At 40.7% G+C, this 24,446-nt stretch overlaps 1 protein-coding gene across 3 annotated transcripts in view; it reads left to right on the forward strand.

Annotated features, from left to right (window-relative positions):
* LOC134348634 (sodium-driven chloride bicarbonate exchanger-like) overlaps positions 1-24,089 on the forward strand; it is a 258,317-nt gene extending 234,228 nt beyond the window's left edge. For 2 of the 3 annotated variants that reach the window (XM_063052326.1, XM_063052327.1), the window contains 6 exons: positions 1,295-1,363; positions 8,757-8,930; positions 11,471-11,593; positions 14,945-15,012; positions 16,778-16,894; positions 21,271-24,089. In XM_063052326.1, the coding sequence (XP_062908396.1) occupies positions 1,295-1,363; positions 8,757-8,930; positions 11,471-11,593; positions 14,945-15,012; positions 16,778-16,894; positions 21,271-21,349 (630 nt within the window). In that variant the 3' untranslated portion in view covers positions 21,350-24,089. Of the gene's footprint in view, positions 1-1,294; positions 1,364-8,756; positions 8,931-11,470; positions 11,594-14,944; positions 15,013-16,777; positions 16,895-20,803; positions 20,844-21,270 lie in introns of all 3 variants that reach the window. The other variant, XM_063052328.1, reaches the window with a different exon arrangement.
* The last annotated feature ends 357 nt before the right edge of the window (positions 24,090-24,446 follow it).

Below are 24,446 nucleotides of genomic sequence, written 5' to 3' on the forward strand. Positions count from 1 at the left end.
CTCGGAACCCTGCACCAGCCTTCCCTCCATACCCCCTGATCCCCGTAGCCACAAGGACCTTGTGGCTAAAGGGATCGGAGGTATGGAGGGAAGGCTGATATGGGGTTCTGAGTTGGATGATCAGCCATCATCATACTGAATGGCGGTGCAGGCTCGAAGGGCCAAATGGCCTACTCCTGCATCTATTTTCTATGTTTCTATGGACTCAAACTCAATCGTATATTTGTCCAGACATCCCACCCTGCAAAAACTCATTTCAGGGAGGTAGCACCATCAATTTGCAGGAGACTCCCGGAACTTCCAGGAGAGGTGGGATGTTTGTAATAGAGTAGCTCCTTAGCAGCTTGCCAGCTAGTTTAAATAATGTTAACTATGCTAATGAACGGATGACACCTGTTAAACTCACCTCAACATGTCTTTTACAGTCTTAACCCACCGTGGGCAATAGAAAAGTCACTGTTACAAACAGTGCAGCGAGCAACATTGTCATTATTTTTGACCCCTATTTGGGCAGGGGTACACTTTAGGGTAGTCTGAGGTGAAGTACGTTTTATATTTTCTTTTTTTGGAACACTGCCATGGCGCGCGCGCACTCTCGCTCTCAAAAAAATCGATTTCTGGGATATTGTATATAATTTGTGGGCATCAGGGAGCCACTATCAATATGCAGGAGACTCACGGAACTTCTGGGAGAGGTGGGATGTCTGCTTGTCTACATTATCTAAACCAGTCTTGTGAAGAAGTTTTCCAAGTTTGTGTTTCTGTGAACCCCATCCATATTTCTAATCAGAAAGTAATATTCATTCAGAATAATTACAGAAATTGTTCAGCTATTCGGTTAATCACTTGAATTACATTACCTAGTTCTCAGGATATTAAGGTTCTTCAGTTTAATCAAATAAATTATTATCAAATTAACATGTACAGAAATGAGCCTTGGTTCCATGTTAGTATTTCTGTTCTGTACAGTACTTCAGTCTTGACAGCTTCGATGAATGGAGATAAGATATTGGCTTGCCATCCCAATAGCATGATCTTCTCTGAGTGATTTTCTGTCATTGTAAGATGGTTCTCTCTGCTGAGTTTAATTTCACATTTTAAAAAATAGCTTTCATCATCAAAAAAAGAGCCTGGACTTCTGAATGTAAACAGGGGTCTTTAGGCAAGGACCAGGAATAACAAAACTACTGCAAGTAACTAATGTATATTAATATTTGATAACGAAGGTCCAAATTATTAGCATAAAATTTTGTGGACCAATATTATAACAAAACATATTTTGTCTTTGTTCTAGTTCATTCCAATGCCAGTATTGTACGGAGTATTCCTTTATATGGGTGCGTCTTCTCTTAGAGGAATTCAGGTAGAGATTCTATGTTTTGTGACTGTGTATCTATCATTTAAACAAAATGTTGTTCTTGTAATGATACATTGTGAGTGGCGGGGTGGGGATACATCTCTACCAAAAGAGGTGTGAGGTGCTCCTTCCCTCCACTAGCCGCAGATCACCCTTGGTTGGGCAAGGTTTCAGCCTCCCGATCAGGGTCACGTGAAACCATGGGAGCAGGTGATGGGTGGTCGTATGAGCAGCTGGTGTATATCACAAGTCCTGGTTATGTGATCACTGACACCAGGCAGATAATCTCTGAGGACTATTGATAATGGCTGGGGTCACCCACCTTGTAAAGACACTGCCTGGAAAAAGGCAATGGCAAACCACTTAAGTTGAAAAATTTGTCAAGAATAATCATGGTCATAGGCCATGTCATACAACACGGCACATAATGAATGAATAAATGAATGAATGATATATTGGTTCTGAATAGTTACCCTCTTGGAAATGAAATCCTGCACAACAATCAGCACGAGATCAGAATCTGGCTCAGATTGGATGTGGAAAATACCTTCTCCATTGGAGTGAATGTCATTGATAGTCTGATTTTTTTGCATTTTCCTTTCTAACTATATTTTTTCACATTGTGATTGCCAGTTTTAATTTAGTGGTTTGTTATTATCTATTCACCTTCATGGGAAGAATGGATTGTAAACCTTGGTTATTTTAAGGGTGTGGGAGGGGTGCTTTTAGTGAACCAAAGTCTTTGTGTGGTGGTTGTAAAGACTGCTTTTACTTCACTAGTTTAGTCCTTTGGAAATTCAGAATACCTGTCTGTTTGGTTAGTGTTAGTCAAACCTGCCAGTTTAATTTACCAACACACACAAAATGCTGGTGAACTCAGCGGGCTGGGCAGCATATATAGGAAGAGGTACAGTCGACGTTTCGAGCCAAGACCCTTCTTCAGGACGCTCGGCCTGAAACATCGACTGTACCGCTTCCTATAGATGCTGCCTGGCCTGCTGCGTTCCACCAGCATTTTGTGTGTGTTGCTTGAATTTCCAGTACCTGCAGATTTCCTCGTGTTTGCCTTACCCATGGCCATGGATTTTCATCAGGGATAGATATCTATTCCACAAAGAGGATAAGAATGAGGAAGAGACACAGACTTAAGAATCTACCTGCAGTGTATTGAAAGTGAAATGGTGTTGGAAATGTGCTTAATATTGTTTTTGAAAAGTTATCAAATAATCTATGAGGGGAAGGGCCTGTTCCTATGCTCTATCCCGCTGACTCTATGACATTTCAAGGCCTAGATTTAGGTCATGAATTGAAAAACCTTTGTAAATATTGATCTATATCGATTCATTAGGATATAGACTCCAAGACAATGACTTAAATATCTATGTGCCTAACGACTACCCCTTGGCGTGCATCAGAAGTTATTTAGGGAATATGTCAGCCTCCGAATCTAGTTAAAGACTTTTAGCTCACTAATAGCAGAAGATGGTCCTCAACAGTATTACAAACACTGCCTTGTATTTCTTTGTGTTTTCTACTAGGATGGTTCCAGTGATCTTTACCAAGGTGCCAAGCAGTGCCTGACACGACATATCCCTCTAGGTGGGAGAGGGGAGGGAGAGAGGTTCCATTCCATCAGTGGTTGAATTTACAGAGATACAAGAGGAAATTATTACTCAAAAGCCAATTTGATAATGGGGGGGAAGGCAGGAGGTTGGGGCTGAGAGGAAAAATGGATCAGCCATGATGAAATTGTGGAGCAGACTCGATGGGCCAAATGGCCCAATCCTGCTTCTATGTCTTGTGGTCTGATTTCCTGACTTTTATCATTTGCAAAAGGGTTAGTTCATTAATGCTGAACTGTTGTGATGCCGGTCACAATATTTTCCTGTCAGGACAGAAATCTGAGAAAACTTTGTTTCTCTTGTTATGTGGTAGGCCATCATGACTCAGTGGACACACATAAAAGTTGCTGGTGAACGCAGCAGGCCAGGCAGCATCTCTAGGAAGAGGTGCAGTCGACGTTTCAGGCCGAGACCCTTCGTCAGGACTAACTGAAGGAAGAGTGAGTAAGAGATTTGAAAGTGGGAGGGGGAGGGGGAGATCCAAAATGATAGGAGAAGACCGGAGGGGAAGGGATGGAGCCAAGAGCTGGACAGGTGATAGGCAAAAGGGATACGAGAGGATCATGGGACAGGAGGTCCGGGAAGAAAGACAAGTGGGGGGGGACCCAGAGGATGGGCAAGGGGTATATTCAGAGGGACAGAGGGAGAAAAAGGAGAGTGACAGAAAGAATGTGTGTATAAAAATAAGTAACAGATGGGGTACGAGGGGGAGGTGGGGCATCGCGGAAGTTAGAGAAGTCGATGTTCATGCCATCAGGTTGGAGGCTACCCAGATGGAATATAAGGTGTTGTTCCTCCAACCTGAGTGTGGCTTCATCTTTACAGTAGAGGAGGCTGTGGATAGACATGTCAGAATGGGAATGGGATGTGGAACCAAAATGTGTGGCCACTGGGAGATCCTGCTTTCTTTGGCGGACAGAGCGTAGGTGTTCAGCAAAGTGGTCTCCCAGTCTGCGTCGGGTCTCGCCAATATATAAAAGGCCACATCGGGAGCACCGGACGCAGTATATCACCCCAGCCGACTCACAGGTGAAGTGTTGCCTCACCTGGAAGGACTGTTTGGAGCCCTGAATGGTGGTAAGGGAGGAAGTGTAAGGGCATGTGTAGCACTTGTTCCACTTACATGGATAAGTGCCAGGAGGGAGATCAGTGGGGAGGGATGGGGGGGACGAATGGACAAGGGAGTTGCGTAGGGAGCGATCCCTGCGGAATGCAGAGAGGGGGGGGAGGGAAAGATGTGCTTAGTGGTGGGATCCCGTTGGAGGTGGCGGAAGTTACGGAGAATAATATGTTGGACCCGGAGGCTGGTGGGGTGGTAGGTGAGGACCAGGGGAACCCTATTCCTAGTGGGGTGTTGGGAGGATGGAGTGAGAGCAGATGTACGTGAAATGGGGGAGATGCGTTTAAGAGCAGAGTTGATAGTGGAGGAAAGGAAGCCCCTTTCTTTAAAAAAGGAAGACATCTCCCTCGTCCTAGAATGAAAAACCTCATCCTGAGAGCAGATGCGGCGGAGACGGAGGAATTGCGAAAAGGGGATGGCATTTTTGCAAGAGACAGGGTGAGAAGAGGAATAGTCCAGATAGCTGTGAGAGTCAGTAGGCTTATAGTAGACATCAGTGGATAAGCTGTCTCCAGAGACAGAGACAGAAAGATCTAGAAAGGGGAGGGAGGTGTCGGAAATGGACCAGGTGAACTTGAGGGCAGGGTGAAAGTTGGAGGCAAAGTTAATAAAGTCAACGAGCTCTGCATGCGTGCAGGAAGCAGCGCCAATGCAGTTGTCAATGTAGTGAAGGAAAAGTGGGGGACAGATACCAGAATAGGCACGGAACATAGATTGTTCCACAAAGCCAACAAAAAGGCAGGCATAGCTAGGACCCATATGGGTGCCCATAGCTTCACCTTTCTAGATCTCCCTTGTCCATTCGTCCCCACCATCCCTCCCCACTGATCTCCCTCCTGGCACTTATCCGTGTAAGCAGAACAAGTGCTACACATGCCCTTACACCTCCTCCCTTACCACCATTCAGGGCCCCAACCAGTCCTTCCAGGTGAGGCGACACTTCACCTGTGAGTCGGCTGGGTGATATACTGCGTCCGGTGCTCCCGATGTGGCCTTTTATATATAGGCGAGACCCGACGCAGACTGGGAGACCACTTTGCTGAACACCTATGCTCTGTCCGCCAGAGAAAGCAGGATCTCCCAGTGGCCACACATTTTAATTCCACATCCCATTCCCATTCTGACATGTCTATCCACGGCCTCCTCTACTGTAAAGATGAAGCCACACTCAGGTTGGAGGAACAACACCTTATATTCCGTCTGGGTAGCCTCCAACCTGATGGCATGAACATCGACTTCTCTAACTTCCGCGATGCCCCACCTCCCCCTCGTACCCCATCTGTTACTTATTTTTATACACACATTCTTTCTGTCACTCTCCTTTTTCTCCCTCTGTCCCTCTGAATATACCCCTTGCCCATCCTCTGGGTCCCCCCCCACTTGTCTTTCTTCCCGGACCTCCTGTCCCATGATCCTCTCGTATCCCTTTTGCCTATCACCTGTCCAGCTCTTGGCTCCATCCCTTCCCCTCCGGTCTTCTCCTATCATTTTGGATCTCCCCCTCCCCCTCCCACTTTCAAATCTCTTACTCACTCTTCCTTCAGTTAGTCCTGACGAAGGGTCTCGGCCTGAAACGTCGACTGTACCTCTTCCTGGAGATGCTGCCTGGCCTGCTGCGTTCACCAGCAACTTTCATGTGGGTTGCTTGAATTTCCAGCATCTGCAGAATTCCTGTCGTTTATGACTCAGTGGATATCTTTGGCTGGTTGATTTACAGTAATGGGTGATAATTCCAAAACAATTACTACAAACAGAATGGGAGGATGGATGTGAGGATGTTCTGCAGTATGAAAATGTCATTGAGAAGTAAATTATCCTATTTTAGAAATGTAACAAATTATGAGTGCCTTCAAAGTTATTGTAATCTTGTTATGTCAGTTAATATCATTTATCTATTATCTTCAACTTTCCTACCACTTCTGTTGTGGCAAATCTGTCAAACTCGACAATGAGCAGTGCACAGCTGCATTTAGAAGGTGACTCATCTTGTTAACCTAATTCAGAAATTTAATTAATTTCCCCTTTGGAAAACAGCCAAATCATTGGAAGAATGTTGTACTCTTATAATTAAATTATTGCAAGAATTTATGTAGCTATTTTGGTTTCCAGTGCATTTCGTTCTTAAGCTAAACACAGGTCCCGTACATGAACATGTCCATATAAGCAGAAGTGCATTCTACCCTAGCACGAACTGTCATAGCTATTTGATATAACTTCGTATTGCCATCATCAGCTTAGGGGCCAGGAAGTTCATTGGATCATTACCCAGTATTAACTTAATCAATTGGGGAGCTGGCTATTGATCCCTTATGGCATTCCATTAATAATTATTGAAGTTCAAAGTAAATTTATTATCAAAGTACATATTTGTCACCATATAGAACCCTGAGATTCCTTTTCCTGTGGGCATACTCAATAAATCTATAGAATAATTGCTATAACAGAGTCAATAAAAGACCGCCCAATTTGGACGTTTTGACCAGAGTGCAGAAGACAACAAACTGTGCAAATACAAAAAGAAGAAACAATAATACTAAATAGATAAGCAATAAATATCGAGAATATGAGATGAAGAGTCCTTGAAAGTGAGTCCATTGGTTGTGGGAACATTTCAATAATGGAGCAAGTGAAGCTATTCCCTATGGTTCAAGAGTGATGCTTGAGGGGTAGTAACTGTTGCTGAACCTGGTGGTGTGAGTCCTGAGGGTCCTGTACCTTCTTCCTGATGGTAGCAGCAAGAAGAGAGCATGTCCTGGCTGGTAGGGGTCTCTGATGATGGATGCTGCTTTCCTGCAACAGCATTTCGTGTGGATGTGCTCAATGATTGGGAGGCCTTACCCGTGATGGACTGGGCCATAAACACTACATTTTGTAGAATTTTCTGTTCAAGAGCATTGGTGTTTCCATACCAAGCTTGAGATGCAGTCAGTTAACATACTCTCCACTACACATCTGTAGAGGAAGGCATGAAAGTTCTGATGGTGTTTATCACTATGATATTTCGATAAAAGTACACGTGGCAGAATTTTCTCTCCATGTATGAGCTTTGTGCTGTTCTACCACAATTCAGTCCCATTGAAATCAACTGCTATCACAAGGGCGAGAGACAAAATGTGAACTTCTGTGGACAAAGTGGGAATATTCCGAAACAATTTCAGAGCCCACGTTCATTGGCAAGTGCAATGGCCATTCAATTTACAGCTGCCATCTGCCATTGTTCTTCAAAATACTGCCAAAAGTACAGGTTCATCTTGCTTGTGACTGACTTGTATCACGCACTATTGATATCAGTCTATTTCTTCCAAGGCATGCTGACTCTCCATAATCTATCCATGTCTATTCAAATACTCATGCATCTGGTCCCTTATAACTTTCCCACTACTGATGTTAGGCTCTCCGGCCTATAATTCCCTGGTTTATTTTTAGAACCTTTCTTAAACAGCGGAGCATTAGCTATCCTCTGATCTTCCGGTCACTAGAGTGATATAAATATCTCTGTTAGGGCCCCGGCAAATTCTGCATTTACCTCCCACAGGGTCTGAGGGAACACCTCCTCAGGCCTTGGTGATTTATCCACCCTAATTTGCCCTAATTTTTTCTGCCTTATTCTAAGTGATTAGGATTATATGTTTGGGCTACAGGTTATACAATACTTTTGTTCATGTGAATGTGAGCTGATCTATGTATTTTATTTTCTATGTGCTTTAGGTCATTTCTAAATGTAGATATGTGTATTTGGCAGTGTAATTATAATACAGTGAATTCCGTTTAATTGAGACACTTATTTGGGACAACTCCTGAAGAACAAAAACTAAATTGAGAAAATAGCCAGGATTCCCTTCCTTTTTGGGGACACTATGCCACTTTGGGGCAAGAGACTGTTGCCGAATGGTTTCTAGCCAGCGTCAGTCGGATGCACTTGCATGGCTGTCAAGACACTACACTGTGCTTAGAGCAATCAGTTTTTAAATAATGTCTGTTGCGTGCCTTTGTGGTCAACAAACAGTGATGTTTGTCACTGATAGTTGGTGAGAAATAAGCAGTAAGACAATCCAGAACCGTTTTACTCACAGCAGTTTCAAGCATTCAGACTTGGATGTGCCGGAAACGGCTGGGAGTGAAAAAGAAACGATTCGACTCGATCAACAAGTTAGAAATTATGAAGAATTTGAAGGGTTCAACAATCATCTTGAATGTTACAATGAAAATGAAGCTTTGGGGGATGAAATCATCTGAAGCATTGTATGAAGGCAGTCCATTATCTGTACTTTGTGTATGTGTTGATCTTGTTCACTTACAGTCAATCATATGAACACAGCAGATCAATTCCTCCATTGATAACTATTAGAAACTAATACACAGGTTTACAATACTGTAGAGTTATTGGTGGTGTTCTGATCTGTCCTGTATTTCATTTAAATACACAAGTTGTTACTCAGTTAAACTATAGTTTGCCATTTTTTTTAACCTTTTTAACTATTTCCATGAAATTCAGCTAATTGGGCCAGACATTTTAATTGAGCCAAAATTTACTTGTCCCGATGTGTTTCAATTGACTGGAATTGATTGTATATAATTGACACTGTAGATGAATAAAACAGCTGTGGTGACTTTTGAGTATTGCAGTCAAATTTTTCATACAATTTTCTTTGTACAGCTATTTGATCGGTTGAAGCTCTTCGGCATGCCTACAAAACACCAACCAGATTTCATCTACCTTCGTCACGTGCCCCTACGGAAAGTACATCTCTTTACTGTGATCCAGGCTTCTTGCTTGATCATTCTCTGGGTAATAAAAGCTTCTCGGGCTGCCATTGTTTTTCCTATGATGGTAAGAACCTATGATCATGAAGATAACCCTTAAATTATTTTATAAATGAAATCAATTGCAAATATTATCTCCTTAATTAAATTATTTTGGCAATACTGCTTAAAGTTAAGATTCAAGTTTTCTGTATATCCATTTTTTCGTCATTTTTAGTCACAGAGTGGTTACCAGGAGACTGGAGAATAGCTAATGTTCTTTTATTTCAGGGCAGCAGGAGTAAAGTTGGTAACTACAGGCTGATAAACTTTATATCAATATCAGGGAAATTACTGAAGAATATTCTAAGGGACAGGACTTGTATACGTTTGAAAAGTTGGGGACTGATCACGGATCGTCAACATAGCTTTGTGCAGGATAAATCTTGTCTCACTGATTTGATAGAGTTATTTTTGAAGACGTGGTAAATGAGATTGATGTAGAGAGGGAAGCATAGTCAGGTGGTGCAGAAAGTCATGGCCCTTAGGGCCCAAGATGAGCTAGCTAATTGAATCCAAAATTGGCTCGATTCCAATTTCCTGATTGGAAGCCTATGACAAGTTGTAGAAATCAGTACTGAGACCTTTGTTGTTTGAGATATGGACGAACAACTTGGATATGAGTCTAGGTTGTGTAATTAGTAAGTTTTGCAGACGGATGTCTAAATTGATGGTGTGGATAGTGAGAAATGCTGAGGGCTGGCATGGTAGCATAGTGGTGAGCACAACACTTTATAGCACAGGTGACTCCGGTTCACTTCCCGCCACTGCCTGTAAGGAGTCTCCCTGCGACTGCTTGGGTTTCTTCCGGGTGCTCCCATATCCTTCCCACAATCCAAAGGTAAACCAATCGGTAGGTTAACTGATCTTTGTAAGTTGTCCCATGATTAAGTCAGGATTAAATTTGGGGATTGGTGGGCAATATGGCTCAAAGGGACAGAAGGGTCTGTTCCACGCTGTATCTCAATAAATAAATTGTCCAAAGCTCCGGCAGATCAGTTGGAAAGCTGAGCAGTGCATTGGCAAATGAAATTTAAACTTGACAGGCATGAGCTGATGCATGATGGGAAATAATATAGTGCTAGGACATGCACAGTAAATGGTTGGCACTTAGATGTTGATGAACAGAGATCTAGGGGTTCAAATCTATCGTTTGATGAAACTGGCAACGTAGGTCAATAGTGATGTAGAAGGCATATGGCATTTTGTGTCTTCATGAGTCATGACATTAAATATAAGTCCTAAAACATTATGTTGCAACTTCACATAACACTGGTTAGGCCATACTTGGGAGTGCTGTGTAGTGTTTTGGGTGCTACACAACAGGATGGATGTGATTGTGTTGGAGAGAATGGAAACGATATTTACCAGGATATTGCTTGGACTGGGTGACTTCAGTTCTAGGGAGACACTGGATAGGCTGTGCTTGTTCACTCTGAAGGATGACCAACAGGTGGACCAGAATGGGAGGCAGAGATAGGGTAGATAATCAAAATCAATTGGCTATTATATGAGTATTAAAAAATGAGAGTTAAAAGATGTGAGTTCAAAGTGAGAGGAATGAGCTTTAAAGGGAATTTGAAGGGTGAATGTTTTTTTTTAATCACAGTATGGTTACTATTGGGAGAATGCTAACAGAGGAGGTGATAGAATCAGGTATGATTTCCATCTGGAAAACATTTAGATAAAACTTAAATAAGCAAGGCTTTAAAGGTCATAACCCAGGAAAATGTAAACTAGGTAAAAGTACTGACGTGGGTAATGGCTGAAGGGCCCGTTTTTGTGCCTTATGATACTGGTCCTACTTACAAGTAAAACTACCTAACAATCTTTTTTAGATTATTTAGATTATGAAGACACACAGTCCTCTTTTATTGTCATTTAGTAATGCATGCATTAAGAAATGATACAATATTTCCTCCGGTGTGATATCACAAAATACAGGACAGACCAAGACTGAATAAAACTAACAAAACCACATAATTATAACATATAGTTACAACAGTGCAACAATACCATAACTTTATGAAGAACAGTCCATGGCACAGTAAAAGTTCAAAGTCTCTCAAATGTCCCACATCTCTCGCAGACGGGAGAAGGAAGAAAAAATCTCCCTGCCATGCCCGACCGCAGTCCGACTCTGAGTCATCCGAAAACTTCGAGCTCTGATCTGCTCTCCGACACCGAGTACTGAGCGCCATCTCTATCCAAACGATTTGACCTCAATCTCGGTCGCCAACAGCAGGCAAAGCCGGGGATTTTGAGGCCTTCCCTCCGAAAGATTCCCAACCGCGCAGTAACGACAGCAGCGAACGAGCGTTTCAGAAATGTTTCCAGATGTTCCTCTGTGCTTTCACATCCATCTCCATCAAATCAGAATTGTCCACGGCCCCTATTTAACGGATACGATATCATTTTTTACCGGAGGGCTGCGAATCCTGACTATTTATTTGGGAATGTACATAGGAAACATATAAAATTTTTTAAAAATTCAAAAATTGAAGTTTTTTCCCCAATTCATCATATTTTTTCAGCTCTCTTGATGACTGAAGTTTGCATACTTTGCAGGTTTTGGCACTTGTGTTTATCCGAAAGCTGATGGATTTCATTTTCACTAAGCGAGAACTGAGCTGGCTGGATGACTTGATGCCTGAGAGTAAAAAGAAAAAGTTAGAAGATGAAGAAAAGGAAGTAAGAAACATATATATCACCGATGCCTAATTTGTGGATTGGGTTTGACACTATACAAGAACATTTGGGCAGAATCTGAACCAGCTGGAAATGTACCCTGGTTTATGTTTTGGTATATTTTATTTTAAATTTTTATTTTGGCTGTTGGTTTCTCAAATTTGTCTGGCAATTAGTTAAGACTATTATTCATTTTCTACTGGTAGAGTTACATATGTCAGTGGACTTCCTCAAAGCCCAATAGATTTATTGTGATATAACCTAATTAAACCTGGCAAATGAATAATATTATATATTTTTAACAGAGCCAGCATAATCAAGGAATGCCTGACAAACCATAGTATTGAACGGTTCCTCAAAATTGCCATATTCAAAGCAGGTCCTCGTCTTCAGTGGTCCTCTTGGGAAGAAATAGTGTAATCACAAAGGGCATCAGTTGAAATTGGCAGCACCACCAAATATAGATTAGGATTCATCCTCCCAACAGCAGCCACACTGATCTAATTTCTCAGGGACTGGGTCACCCGAAAAGGAAGTGTGCCAATGGTGGAACTACATTTTAATGGGGCTATCCAAATGCCTGCCCTTTCAGTTTGACAGGCATCCTTGGGTTACAGCTGATTTTGTCTGTATGGGTGCCTAATCACTCAATTTTGTCCATATATTGAAAATATGCAATTACTTGATAAGGTAGCCATACCTTCACAGTATTGTACTGAGTGATGCTGGTAAGTGCCAATTTGCAGAGTATTTTTCACAATTAAAGTGATACAGAATTAGGACATCCCAAACTCTTTGGCTGGTTTCCATGGCTTTCAGACGACTGTAGTGAATGTTACATTGTTTTTATTGAATATCAATACAAGCGATTGGCTATCAGTTTCCAGAGCACATCACTTAAGTTGCTTCCTGTGATGAAACTGGCAGCCTGTGCTCTGAAGACAACTGTTTCAGAGGTCAAATTTAAGGAGAAGGTATCCAGTTCATAGCTGGATTCTTAAAAGCATTTACATAGCGCAGGGGTTCTGAACCTGTCTTTATGCCTGAACTCCTACCGTTAACCGAGGGATCTGTGGTGGACCCCAGGGTGAGAACCCTTATATAGAGGGATCTCGGGATCCTGGTCCATAGCTCACTGAAAGTGGCCGCACAAACAGATAGTGTGGGGAAGAAGTCATATGGTATGTTTGCTTTTATTAATTAGGGCATTGAATATAAAAGTAGAGAAATCTTGGGGCAGCTGTATAAAATGTTGTGCCACACTTGGAGTATGGTGTGCAATACAGATCACCCATTATAAAAAGGATGTGAGGTCTTTGGAAATGGTGCAGAAGAGGTTTACCGGGATGCTGCCTGCATTGGAGAGTATGAACAATAAGGAAAGGTTGAAAAGAATTGTGTTGTTTTCTCTGGAAGATCAGAGGCGGAAGGAAGACCTGATAGAAGTTTATAAAATTATGAGAGGTATAGATAGGGTAGATAATCAGAATCTCTTTCCCAGGGCAGAAATGTCAAATACCAGAGAACATGCATTTAGGTGAGAAAGGGAAAAGTTTTGTTTTTACACGGAGAATGGTAGTTGCTTGAACTAACTTGGTAGTAGTGGAAGAACACTCAATACTGGTGTTAACGAGGTTGTTGTATGTACAGTACATATGAATATGCAAGGACTGGAGGGATCTGTATCCTGGACAGGCAAAAAAGATTTAATTTAATTTGGCATCATTTGGTGCAGACAGTACGAACCAAAGGGCTAGTTCTTGAGCCAGGTTTGATGATTACTGCAGGGTGATTACATTTAAGCGGGTTATTACCCTCAAGTCTGGTTCTTGTTTGACCAATTAAGAAAGAACAATCACTAAAAGTAGAAAGGCAGAAAACTAATTCTGCGATTCATGGGAACAAATACATACACTGTATATGTCAGACTTTTGAATTTAATAAATTTAAGGATCTCATTTAGGGTGTCCATAAGTTGGTTGTTCATAACCTGGGGAGGGAGGGCCTGAATTTGCCATTATCCCATTGTCATGTTCAAAATGGAGCAAAATAATTCACCTGGTATCCGGGCTTAGTTGTCTCTCACCCAGTATCGGAAATATAAATTGCCTGATGATCAGTAGTTGTTTGTGGTTTTGACAGCAATATTACATGGTGTTAAATAATACATATTCTTTGAAAAAGCTTTAGGCTGCCTAAGGGGTATGAAAAACCAAAGATAAATGAAGATTTATTGGCTTAGTGCATTCTTGAAGTACCTTATTTTGTTTGTTTTTGCCAAGTGAATATCCACAGCAAGTATGTTATATATAGTCCATTCATATTTGCCCTTCAGAAGGGATGGTGGACCTTTAACTGCTGTAGACTAAATGGTGGCATTGAGGGAGATCCAGGATCTTGACCTCTCAAAGAAATTCAATACTTCACTGAACAAATTATCTTGAGTTAAAAGAGAATACCAATTATATTTTAAATAGGTAGTAGACTCAGAGGGAAATGAAGTTACATACTGGTTTGTGTGCATGCATGTAGACCATCTTAACCTAATGATGAACATTGTGCGTAGTTAGTCTTAAATATGTAAGACTAAACTATCTTATCTTACAGAATTATGGTTTCTTTCTTGTATATACTAAAAACTTTACCTAGTTAGTACATTGTGGATATAGGGATTGATTTTCCTGTGTTGGTTACTTGAATTAGCATATGGGATGCTTACAAGGAGCAGTGTGGTAGAAACTTTATGACCACATCTCTGCTCTATTTGAATAGTTTTGAAGAATTCCTGCTGAGGGAATTGTCAACTTGCCTCGGGTTGGTGCAATTAACTTTAACTAGTGTATTAATAAGCTGGGAGTGACATCACAACATCTCCTATGTGATTTTCCCAGGATCCCACTGGGCAGACATTTGCCTCAAGCAAGTTGTACCTTAGAGGCTGTAGGGCTGCCCATTCGGATTGGAGAATCTGAATGGGAGCCAGCCAGCAACTTCTGACCAAGGCAGCTAAGGGCTTACTTTGCTATTGTTTTGCTATTTATGAGTACAACACACCTGCTCTTTGAGGATGGAGACCTATAGGTGTCAACGTCACCTTGTTTGTGGTGCTGCCTAAGGGTTCATTTTCCCAACAGTGCTGTTGCCCAGTTTTTATTTGTCCCCTATTTAAGGTAGTAAATCCCAGCAAGATGGCTAGTTTCATCCAAGATCAACTTTACTGCTCAAGAAAAGCACAATAACTAATTTTGGGCTAAAAAGGGGGAAGAAAATAATAGCCATGCCGTCAGGTTTGTATACAATTTATTTGTTTAAGTGAATAATCATTTATTAATAGAAAATTTCTTAATTCCAAAGGAAGAACAAATAATGCTAACATTAGCAGAGGAAGGAACAATTCATTTACCATTGGAAGGAGCTTACAGGTAGTATTTATGTTACAGGCTTTCTTTGAGGTACCATGCAGCTTAATTATAAGGAAATATTTATTGTTATTTTTGTGACTTGGGAAGACTATCTGCTGTCCCTCTGGGAACTGAAAAAGCAACTATGTGTACACAGTACTATGGTTGTTTTGGTCTCCATACACGGGTTTAATGGGTGGAAGGGGTACTGGGAAGGAGGGAGGCAGGGCACACAATTCTATAGCCCATTTTAGACCTAGTGGCACACCTAGAGTGGGCATGATTGCACAGACAGTGGTGCCAGCCTCAGAATAATAATGTTTTTCAAAAATAGTATTTGAAGGTTATTCCAGTTCTCTAGATGCCCTCCATAGTCATCCTTTATTCTCTTCTTGATTACTTCAATCCCCTCTGGTCCCAAAGATAGCCAGACATAAGTTTAAGCACCAACTTCTAATGACTTTCGGTGACCTCCCTTGCATCGGTGTGTCACGTACCCTGTGACGGGGTTAAAGAAACCAGCAGAAATAGAAACCACTTTGGAGTCTAGTATTGCTATAAACTACTAATATTTATTAATAACTATGCAATACAGTAAATATCAATGTAAATAAATCAAACAGGTTAGCAATGATTTTATATATATATAAGTAAGGTAAATCAGTAAGTGTGGAAATAGATATATGAAAAACTAAGTTTCTTTAAGTCTAGGGGTAAAAAGATAGTCTTACGACGTTGAGTAAAGTTCAGTTCAGTTCGTGGTATGTAGTTGAATAGCGATGGAGAGAGAGAGAGTTGAGTGTTCAGGTGAGCTGTTGCCGTCGATCTTCTCATCGTCCTCCGAAATCCTTCACGTCACCGACTGTGACTTTAACCAGGGGGACCGGTTTCCCTGTGGTGGAGCTATCACCCTGGCAAGGGTGGACACATAGACAACTCCCCACCAGTCAACCCCTTCTCCTTCACTGGAAGAGCAATTTGGATCGATCCGCCTGATCAATCCTCCAAAACCCACTTTCTCTGCGGGCACAACAATGCTCATTCAGTGTCCAGATCAAGTGTCTGAGGTCTGCATCATCTGACGACCTATTTATCTCACAATACTGAGCATCAACTGTCATTCAAATAATCCCTCCTTCCTTTGTCTGTAAAGGAATGCAAGCAGGCAACAAGTCCTTGGAAGTAACATCAATAATGTCCTGTTGGTCATCATAGCAACTTTCAAGCTGCTCGGTGCTGTCTCCAAGCCCAACTCAGTAGAAATCCGAAGTTACTTCCGATGCCTTAAAGTGACAGTCCAACCATTAATCTTCATCTCTCTCTCTCTCTCTTTTCAAAAGCAACATATCGGTGGTAAATAACTCTCTCTCTCTTCAAACAGTTAAAATAGGGCACTCCAGGATCCCCTCACAGGTGAAACTGAGATCAGAGAGCTGAAATTGTCCCATTATACCTCATTTCTTTATCTTTTTATTGCCACACCTTAGGTCTAACTCCTTGGTGTGAAATTAGCAGTCCTGAAAAAGGGTAATATGTTTGGTCACCTTGGGTAAAGGCTATGAACGAACTGATTTGAAATGTGGTAAAATTAATCTGTCATTTCTACTAGAGTATGAATTCTTTAAAATTTTTGTTTTATTCTGTAAATGTTTATTGTTCCTTTTACAATAAGTACAGGGATATTTAAAATATTTTAAACATTAAATGTCAGCTGTTAAGAATTATTTCAGAAAAAATATTCATTTTTAGTAGAATGATTTTTCAAAGTTTAACTCTTTTTTAAAAGGAATGATCCTTCTGAAATTAACATATCTGATGAAATGGCCAAAACCTCTGTATGGAAAGCCCTCCCCATGAACACCGAAAATGCAAAAAATAAGAATACATTCTTTGAATCAAAAAGGTACTTTATTTACAGTTACTTCCGTAATAAGCTGAAATAGTTGAAGAATAACACTATTTTAGTCAATAGATACTGAGTATATAAGGAGTAGTTTGGTGTTTTGGATAATGAGAAGGATGGTAACACATTTTGATAATCACATGCTTACTGTCCATATAATTAGCAGCTCACTTTTATAGGAAAATAAAAGGTCATTTACTTCTTAAAAAGTGTGCCTAATTCTACATTTTCAAGGTTGTCTTTGAGTTAGTTATCAGAGAAGTAGATGTTTCCTTTGGTGAGGGAAAATTGGACCAGAGGGCACAGCCTCAAAATAGAGTAACATCCATTTAGAACAGAGATGAGGAGGAATCTCTTTAGCCAGAGGATGGTGAATCTGTGGGATTTGTTGCAACAGGCAGCCGTGGAGGCTAGGTCTCTGGGTATATTTAAGGCAGAGATTGATAGTTTATCGGGGAGAAGGCAGGAGAATGGGGCGAACAGAGAAATGGATCAGCCATGATGGAATGGTGGAACAGACTTGATGGGCCAAATGGCCCAATTCTGCTCCTATGTCTTATGGTCTTATTTAACAGGATGTGAAATGGGGATGTAAGCAACTGACAAAGCACTTAATTCCACACTGAAAGTAGATTCAAACTGAAATTACAGCAGAAGATGGGTTTGTGGAACAATGGAAAAGATTCAAATCTCATCTGATAAACTGTAAAATCTGTCAAGGGTGTTTCTGAAGTTCTTCTAAATCTGTTTACTTACCTTCACTGAAAACTTAGCAGGCTCTTGAATAAGTAGCTGATCCAACAATTCAAAGCTAATTTTCTCCACCCTCACAACCAGCTGTTACAAACCTAACTTACATTGGCTCGTGGCCTAATAAAGACTAAATCACAGTGAAATATAGAAAATGGGTAGAGTGGGTCATTCTGGTAGATAGGAGTGGGTGTCACAGCTGGGAGAACTACTGCATCAGCACCAGAGATCTGGAATTGATTCTGATTTTGATGCACACTTTTCCCCTGCTGTGTGTAGTGCTCCAGTTTTTACCCCAAGTCCCAATGATGTTTTAATTGGTACACATACTAAATTGTCTCTAGTGTGTAGGTTACTAGTGAAATCTGAGAGGTGGGTGGGGGGGGGGGTTGCTGATTTGACTGTGATTATTAGTAGGGGAATGGAAATACTCTGAGACATGGTATAGACTTGATGGGCTGAATGGCCACCTGGACATAAGGAGAAATGTTATGCCCTTTAAGTCTACTCTGCCGTTCAAATATGTTCATAAGTGATCATCAATCTCAAAGTCATATTCTTGCTCTCTCCCTTACCCATGGAGGCCTTTTGCACTTCTTTCTTATACTTCAATATATTTACTCACAGCATCTACAACACTGGGCTCATGAATTCCACGCTCTAAGTAAAGAAATTTCTTTTCACCTCAGTCCAAAAATCTCCTACCCTGGCACCTGAAACTGCAACCTCTTGTTGTAGATCGTCTAGCCAAAGGAAATATCTTCCTGTTTCCAGCTTAGCCCAGACAAAATGAATCCATTCATCTATCTAGATACTGCGTGGAGTAGGCCCAATCACCCATTTGAGCTGTACCACCTGCCAATCCCCCAAATTAATCTTAGCCTTTATCATGGGACAATTTAGCATGACCTGTGGGAGGAAACTGGAGCACCCGGAGGAAACCCCCTGTGGTCATGGGGAGAATGTACAAACTCCTTACAGACAGCAGTGGGAAATGAACCCGAGACGCTGATACTGTAACACGTTGTGCTAACCACTGCACTGCCGTGCCAGAACTTAGAAAGAAAGAAAGGCTGTTCACGTTTGGGCTCCATTATGCTTTCATATTTTATATGGGAAAAAAGATATTAAGGAGATTTGTGGAACAAGCAATAATGACAAATTTCTTTTACAATTCTCAGAAAATTGTGGCATCACCATGCCCAGGTGCACTCTGGGTACAAAAGGAGAGCCCTGTAGCAATAATAAGTCTGACAACTGTTGAGCCTTGGTATCTTGAAACAATATAATGCTTGGTTTCATTTGAGCCCTTTTATAGCTGAGCAAGTGCCAGGGTTTATTAAAATAACTGGCATGCTGCACAACTTTGCTGTCATGAAAGAACAGTCAGGTAGACTCGAGACAGATTCTGCCAACACTCCATTCTATAGCCTCTTTGATGTACAACACAGACGGATACACCTATAACTCTTTCTATTCTTCTCCACTTATTACATCCATAGCCTTAGCAAGGATGTAATGTTGAGGCTTTATGAGGCACTGGTGAGGCCTCACTTGGAGTATTGTGAGCAGTTTTGGGCCTCTGATCTAAGTAAGGATGTGCTGACATTGGAGAGGGTTCAAAGGAATATGATTTTAGGATTGAAAGGCTTATCGTATGAGGAGCATTTGATGACTCCGGGCCTCTATGCACTGGAATTCAGAATGAGAGGGGATTTCATTGAAACCTATCGAATGTTGAAAGACCTCAATAGAGTGAATGTGGGGAGGATGTTTCCTATGGAGGCCAAGACTAGAGGATAGAACCTCAGAATAGAGGGACATCCATTTAGAAGGGAGATGAGGAATTTCTTTAGGCAGGGAGTGGCAAATCTGTGGAATTCATTGTCACAGGTGGCTGTGGAGGCCAGAACATTCGGTATACTCAAGAGAGAGTTTGATGGGTTCTTGATTAGCCAGGGCATGAAGGGATACGAGGAGCTTAGGGCTGAGAGAGAAATGGATCAGCCATGATGAAATTGTGGAGCAGACCCAATGGGCTAGATGGCCTAATTCTGCTCCTATATCTTATGGCCCTAGTACTTTTCACTTTCAGATAACCCTAAACTCCCATTATGCTCAATAGGTTGCTGCTGATGCACGAGAAATTGATGAATAGAATTCTCTATCACTCCAGCATGGAAGTGGTATCCTCACACTAACTTGCTAGGCTGCCCCATGTTGAGACCCTTTCTGTTCAATGTTTACATGAAGAACTAATACGCATTTGGTAATAGCAATTGCAAATCTAGTTTCTCATCAACCTACAGTTCCTAATCTTACCATTCTTCTGGCTAGTTTCCAAATTAGTGTACATTGAAGTTTGATAGAGTGGGAAGTTTAAAAAAAATAAGTAGTAACAGAAAATACTGAGTCTTGCTGTTTTAAAGCGTGTCACTTTTTTGTTTAAAATCTATAGTATGAGTCTGGCTGGAAGTTCAAATGATAAGCAAAATAAAACATCATGCCAAGTAGCATTCAGAGAAAATATCTGGAGTTCTACAGTTCTAGTCAACCATCTGGCCCCACTATAGGAAGAATGTTGAGGCTTTGGAGAGAGTGCAGAAGAGGTTACCAGTATGCTGCCTGGTTTAGAGGGTATGTGCTATCATGAGAGGCTGGATAAACTTGGGTTTTTTCTTTGGAGCACCAGAATCCTGAGGGGAGATCTGGTAAAGGCTATACAAGGCATAGAGTCCACAGGGTTTCTTAGGGTTGAAATGTCTAATAGCGGAGGTCATGCACTGAAGTTGAGAAAAGGTAGGTTCAAGGGGGATGTGTGGGGTAAGTTTTTTTTTTTTACTCAGAGTCATAGGTCCTTGGAATGCGCTGCCTGGTATAGCAGTAGAGGTAAATACATTAGAGGCTTTTAAGAGACATTTGGATAGGTACATGGATGTAACGAAGATGGAGGGATATGGACATGGTGCAAGTAGGAGGGATTAGTGCCTGGGTGGTTTTGATTTGCTTTTTAGCTGGTTCAGCACAACATTCTGGGTCGAATGGCCTGTTCCTGTGCTGTACTCTTCTATGTTCTAATGCAATGATATTTCTAGCAGTGTTGAATGTCTGAGTAGCATCTCTCTTAACCTACCTTTTCCATTCCATTTCTGTCATAAGCTCCCCTTCCTTACCTCTCTAGAAGCTAATTCCCCAAAAGGTAAGTCCATCATCCCTTTGATCTTTTCAACGTTTATGCGTCATTACTGTGTAACGTTTTTTGACTGTTAACTCTTTTACACAAGCTGTGTAGAAGCTACAGAACCGAATGAGGTAAGAACCTTTAAATATTCTGAGAAACCAGGCACAAATTACACAAAGTAAACTTCGATTAATTTTTATCTGCACAGCTGTAGTGTAAAAGGTTTGATTTTGTTTTTTGTTCTCTTGCTTGCTGATATGTTGTCTCCTTAAATTATTAATTTGAATGAAACAAAATTTACAAATGCTGAATTGCACAGCATCCTAAACAACCGCATGGATCATTCCACCGGTAGTTACTGCAAGTTATATTTAGTAGCGTTTCTGGTTCATTATAACCGAACATTGGCAAATTTATTTTTGTTTCTTTTTTTTCCACTTTTCAGCTGCCCTGCTTACAATGAAATGGGAAAAGAGAAGAAAGCTTACTCAGGGAAGGGTATCGACAGGGAAACATGTCTTTAATCTATTTTACATTTGGTTCCATGTTTTCCTGCTCATTGAAAATCAGTGCCACATTTAACAATTCCCTTCGATTCAATTCCAAATCTATTAGTGTTGTAATGTAACAGTTTATTATTGAAACCAGCGTATGATAATTTACATTGGCTGCAATGTTTTTCCCATTAGGTACTAACATAAATCAAAGATTTTAAATATAAAACTATTAGTGTATTCAATGTGCAGTTAATGTTAGAAGACTGCAATTTGTTGTAATGTTCTGGTCAAATATCTCATTTAGACTTTATACCTGTAATTTGAAAGTCAGTGTTTGTGATTTGACATTTTAAATATGTGATTATCTGCTCTGATGACATGTTGCTTTATATTGGTTTACAAATTCATATTTAAGTCTTAATATTTAAAAGTAATGATTTGTGTTTAGGTACTGTCCCATTCAAAACTAAATATCTTTTTAGATGCTTTTCATATTCTGTAAGATTGTATTACTCAGTATCCAAAAACTTTATCACTAAAATATATGTATAGGTTTTCACAAAATTATAGTTATATAAAATTAATATTTCCTAGTTTTAGTTCATCCCTAAATCCAGTTTGGATTGATTTGAAGGTCACAAATCAAGGTAACATGTCACATTAAGTTGAAACAATAACAATGAGATGGACTTCATTTTGTAAAATTGCCTGCATTGTTTTAAATATGGGAATGTTTTGAATTTACTGGCCTTGAAATTCCTTTTCTACTTTGTGCATTAAAGAAGTAATGTGTAATGTGCTAACATTGTTTGAAGAAGCGTTACCAGAAGCACCATTAGGCAATGTTGAAAAAATTTCCCTGGTGGAGATGCATAGTTTCCACTTCATTACCGCTCATAGACTGGTGTGCTTCAATATGTTCAAACACAGGCACCAGCACTTAGCTGCAGTCAGCAGGTTTACCCTGTGAAAAGCAATGTGAACAACAGCCGTACCAATGCTGGAAGCGGGGAGGGACCATGCAGTTTGAGAGGGAGAAGCTAAAAAGAGATATATCAGTATTGCAGTGGAATAAGGGGAAATTACAAAAGCACGAAAGAGGAGCTGGCCAAAGTTGATTGGAAGGGGTCACTAGAAGGGATGACAGCAGATCAGTAATGGCTGGAGTTACTAGGAATATTCAGAAGACATAAGATAGATACATTGAAAGAAACAGCAGCATTCTGGTGGGAGGATGTGGCTAATGGGGAGTGAGCATAATATCACAGAGATCATGCAATATAGCAAAAAATCAGAAGGAAGTTAGAAGATTGAGAAGCTTTTAAAAATCAGCGGAAAGCAATGAAAAAAACAGTAAGAGAAACAATGAAATATGAAGGCAAGTTAACCAAAAATACAAATGAGGATAACAAAAGCTTTCTCAGATATATAAAGAGTAAAAGGGAGGCAAGAGTCAATATTGGACCACTGGAAAATGATACTGAAGCGGTTGTAATGGGGGAACAAAGAAACGGCAAATGAATTTAGGGGGTATTTTGCATGTCTCCACTGTGGAAGATACTAGCAGGTTGTCAGAAATTCGAGTGGCAGGGGCAGAAGTGAGTGCAGTTGCTACTACTAAGGGGTAGGTGCATGGGAAGCTGAAAGACCTTGAGGTAGATGAGTCACCTGGACCAGATGGATAACACTACAGAGTTCTGAAAGAGGTAGCTGAGGAGATTGTGAAGTCATTAGTAATGATCTTTCAAGAATCACTAGATTCTGGAATGGTTCTGGAGGACTGGAAAATTTTAAGTGTCACAGAACTTGCAAGGGAGACAGAAGAAAGAAAATTATTGGCTGGTTTGCCTAGTTTCAGTGATTGGACAGATTTTGGAGTCCATTATTAAGGAAGAGGTTTTGGGGTACTTGGAGATACATAATTAAATAGGCCAAAGTCACCAGGATTTCCTTAAGGGGAAATCTTGCCTGACAAATCTGTTGGAATTCCTTGAGGAAATAACAGTTAGGGTAGACAAAGAAAATACAATGGACGTTATTTACTTGGATTTTCAAAAGCCATTTGATAAGGTGCAGCACATCAGGTTGCTAAGCAAGATAAGAGCCCATGTTATTACAGGGAAGGAATTATAGGACTTAAATTAGGAGAATGGGTGAAGTATTGGCAGATAGAATATACTGTAGGGAAGTGTAAGGACTTGTACTTTGGTAGAAGGAATAAAGGCATGAAAATGTTTCTAAACAGGGAGAAAATTCAGAAATCAGTGGTGCAAAGGAATCAATGTGAGGATTCCCTAAGGTTTAACTTACAAGTTGAGTCAAGTGTTAAGGAAGCCAAATGCAATGTTAGCTTCATTTCGAAAGGATTTGAATAAAAAGGAAAGGAAAGGTGTAATGCCAAGGCTTTATAAAGCATTGGTCAGACCACACTTGGAGTATCATGAACAGTTTTGGTTGCCTTATCTAAGAAAAGATGTGTTCTCATTGGAGAGTGCCCAGAGGAGGTTCATGAGAATGATTCTGGGAATGAAAGGGTTAATGTATGAGGAGCATTTGATAGCTCTGGGCCTGTACTCATTGAAGTTTAGAAGAATGAGGATGGATCTTATTGAAACCTATCGAATATTGAAAGGCCTAGATAGAGTGGACGTGGAGAGGATGTTTCCTTTAGTGAGGGAGTCTAGGACCTGAGGGCACAGTCTCAGAATAGAGGGATGTCCATTTAGAATGGCGATGAGGAGGAATTTATTTAGTGATGAATATGTGGAATTCAAGTCGTTGGCTATACTTAAAGTAGAGCAGCGTCGATGCGCTGAATACCCTAATTTTGCTCTTATGTCTTATATAGTCTTATAGTTAGAGAGCCTGCTGGATAAATGGACTGTGTACATTGGAGTCTTTGAAATATTCCATAGCTACACCCAGGTGCTCCTGGCAGGAGGTTGTTAGCAGATCCCCAGTAAGTTAAAAGTTTTACACTATTAAATTCACAAGTGTCTCTTCTTTGAAAAAAAATCTGCAACACTAGCAAATCTTCTGGTCTGATTTACCTGCCCCTGTGAGCTAAAGGAAAGGCATATACGTTTGAGTATAAAGCTTGGGTGACTCTTTAATATACCGGCAA

This window comes from Mobula hypostoma, chromosome 6 (genome assembly GCF_963921235.1).
Source record: "Mobula hypostoma chromosome 6, sMobHyp1.1, whole genome shotgun sequence".
NCBI classification, from domain to species: domain Eukaryota; kingdom Metazoa; phylum Chordata; class Chondrichthyes; order Myliobatiformes; family Myliobatidae; genus Mobula; species Mobula hypostoma.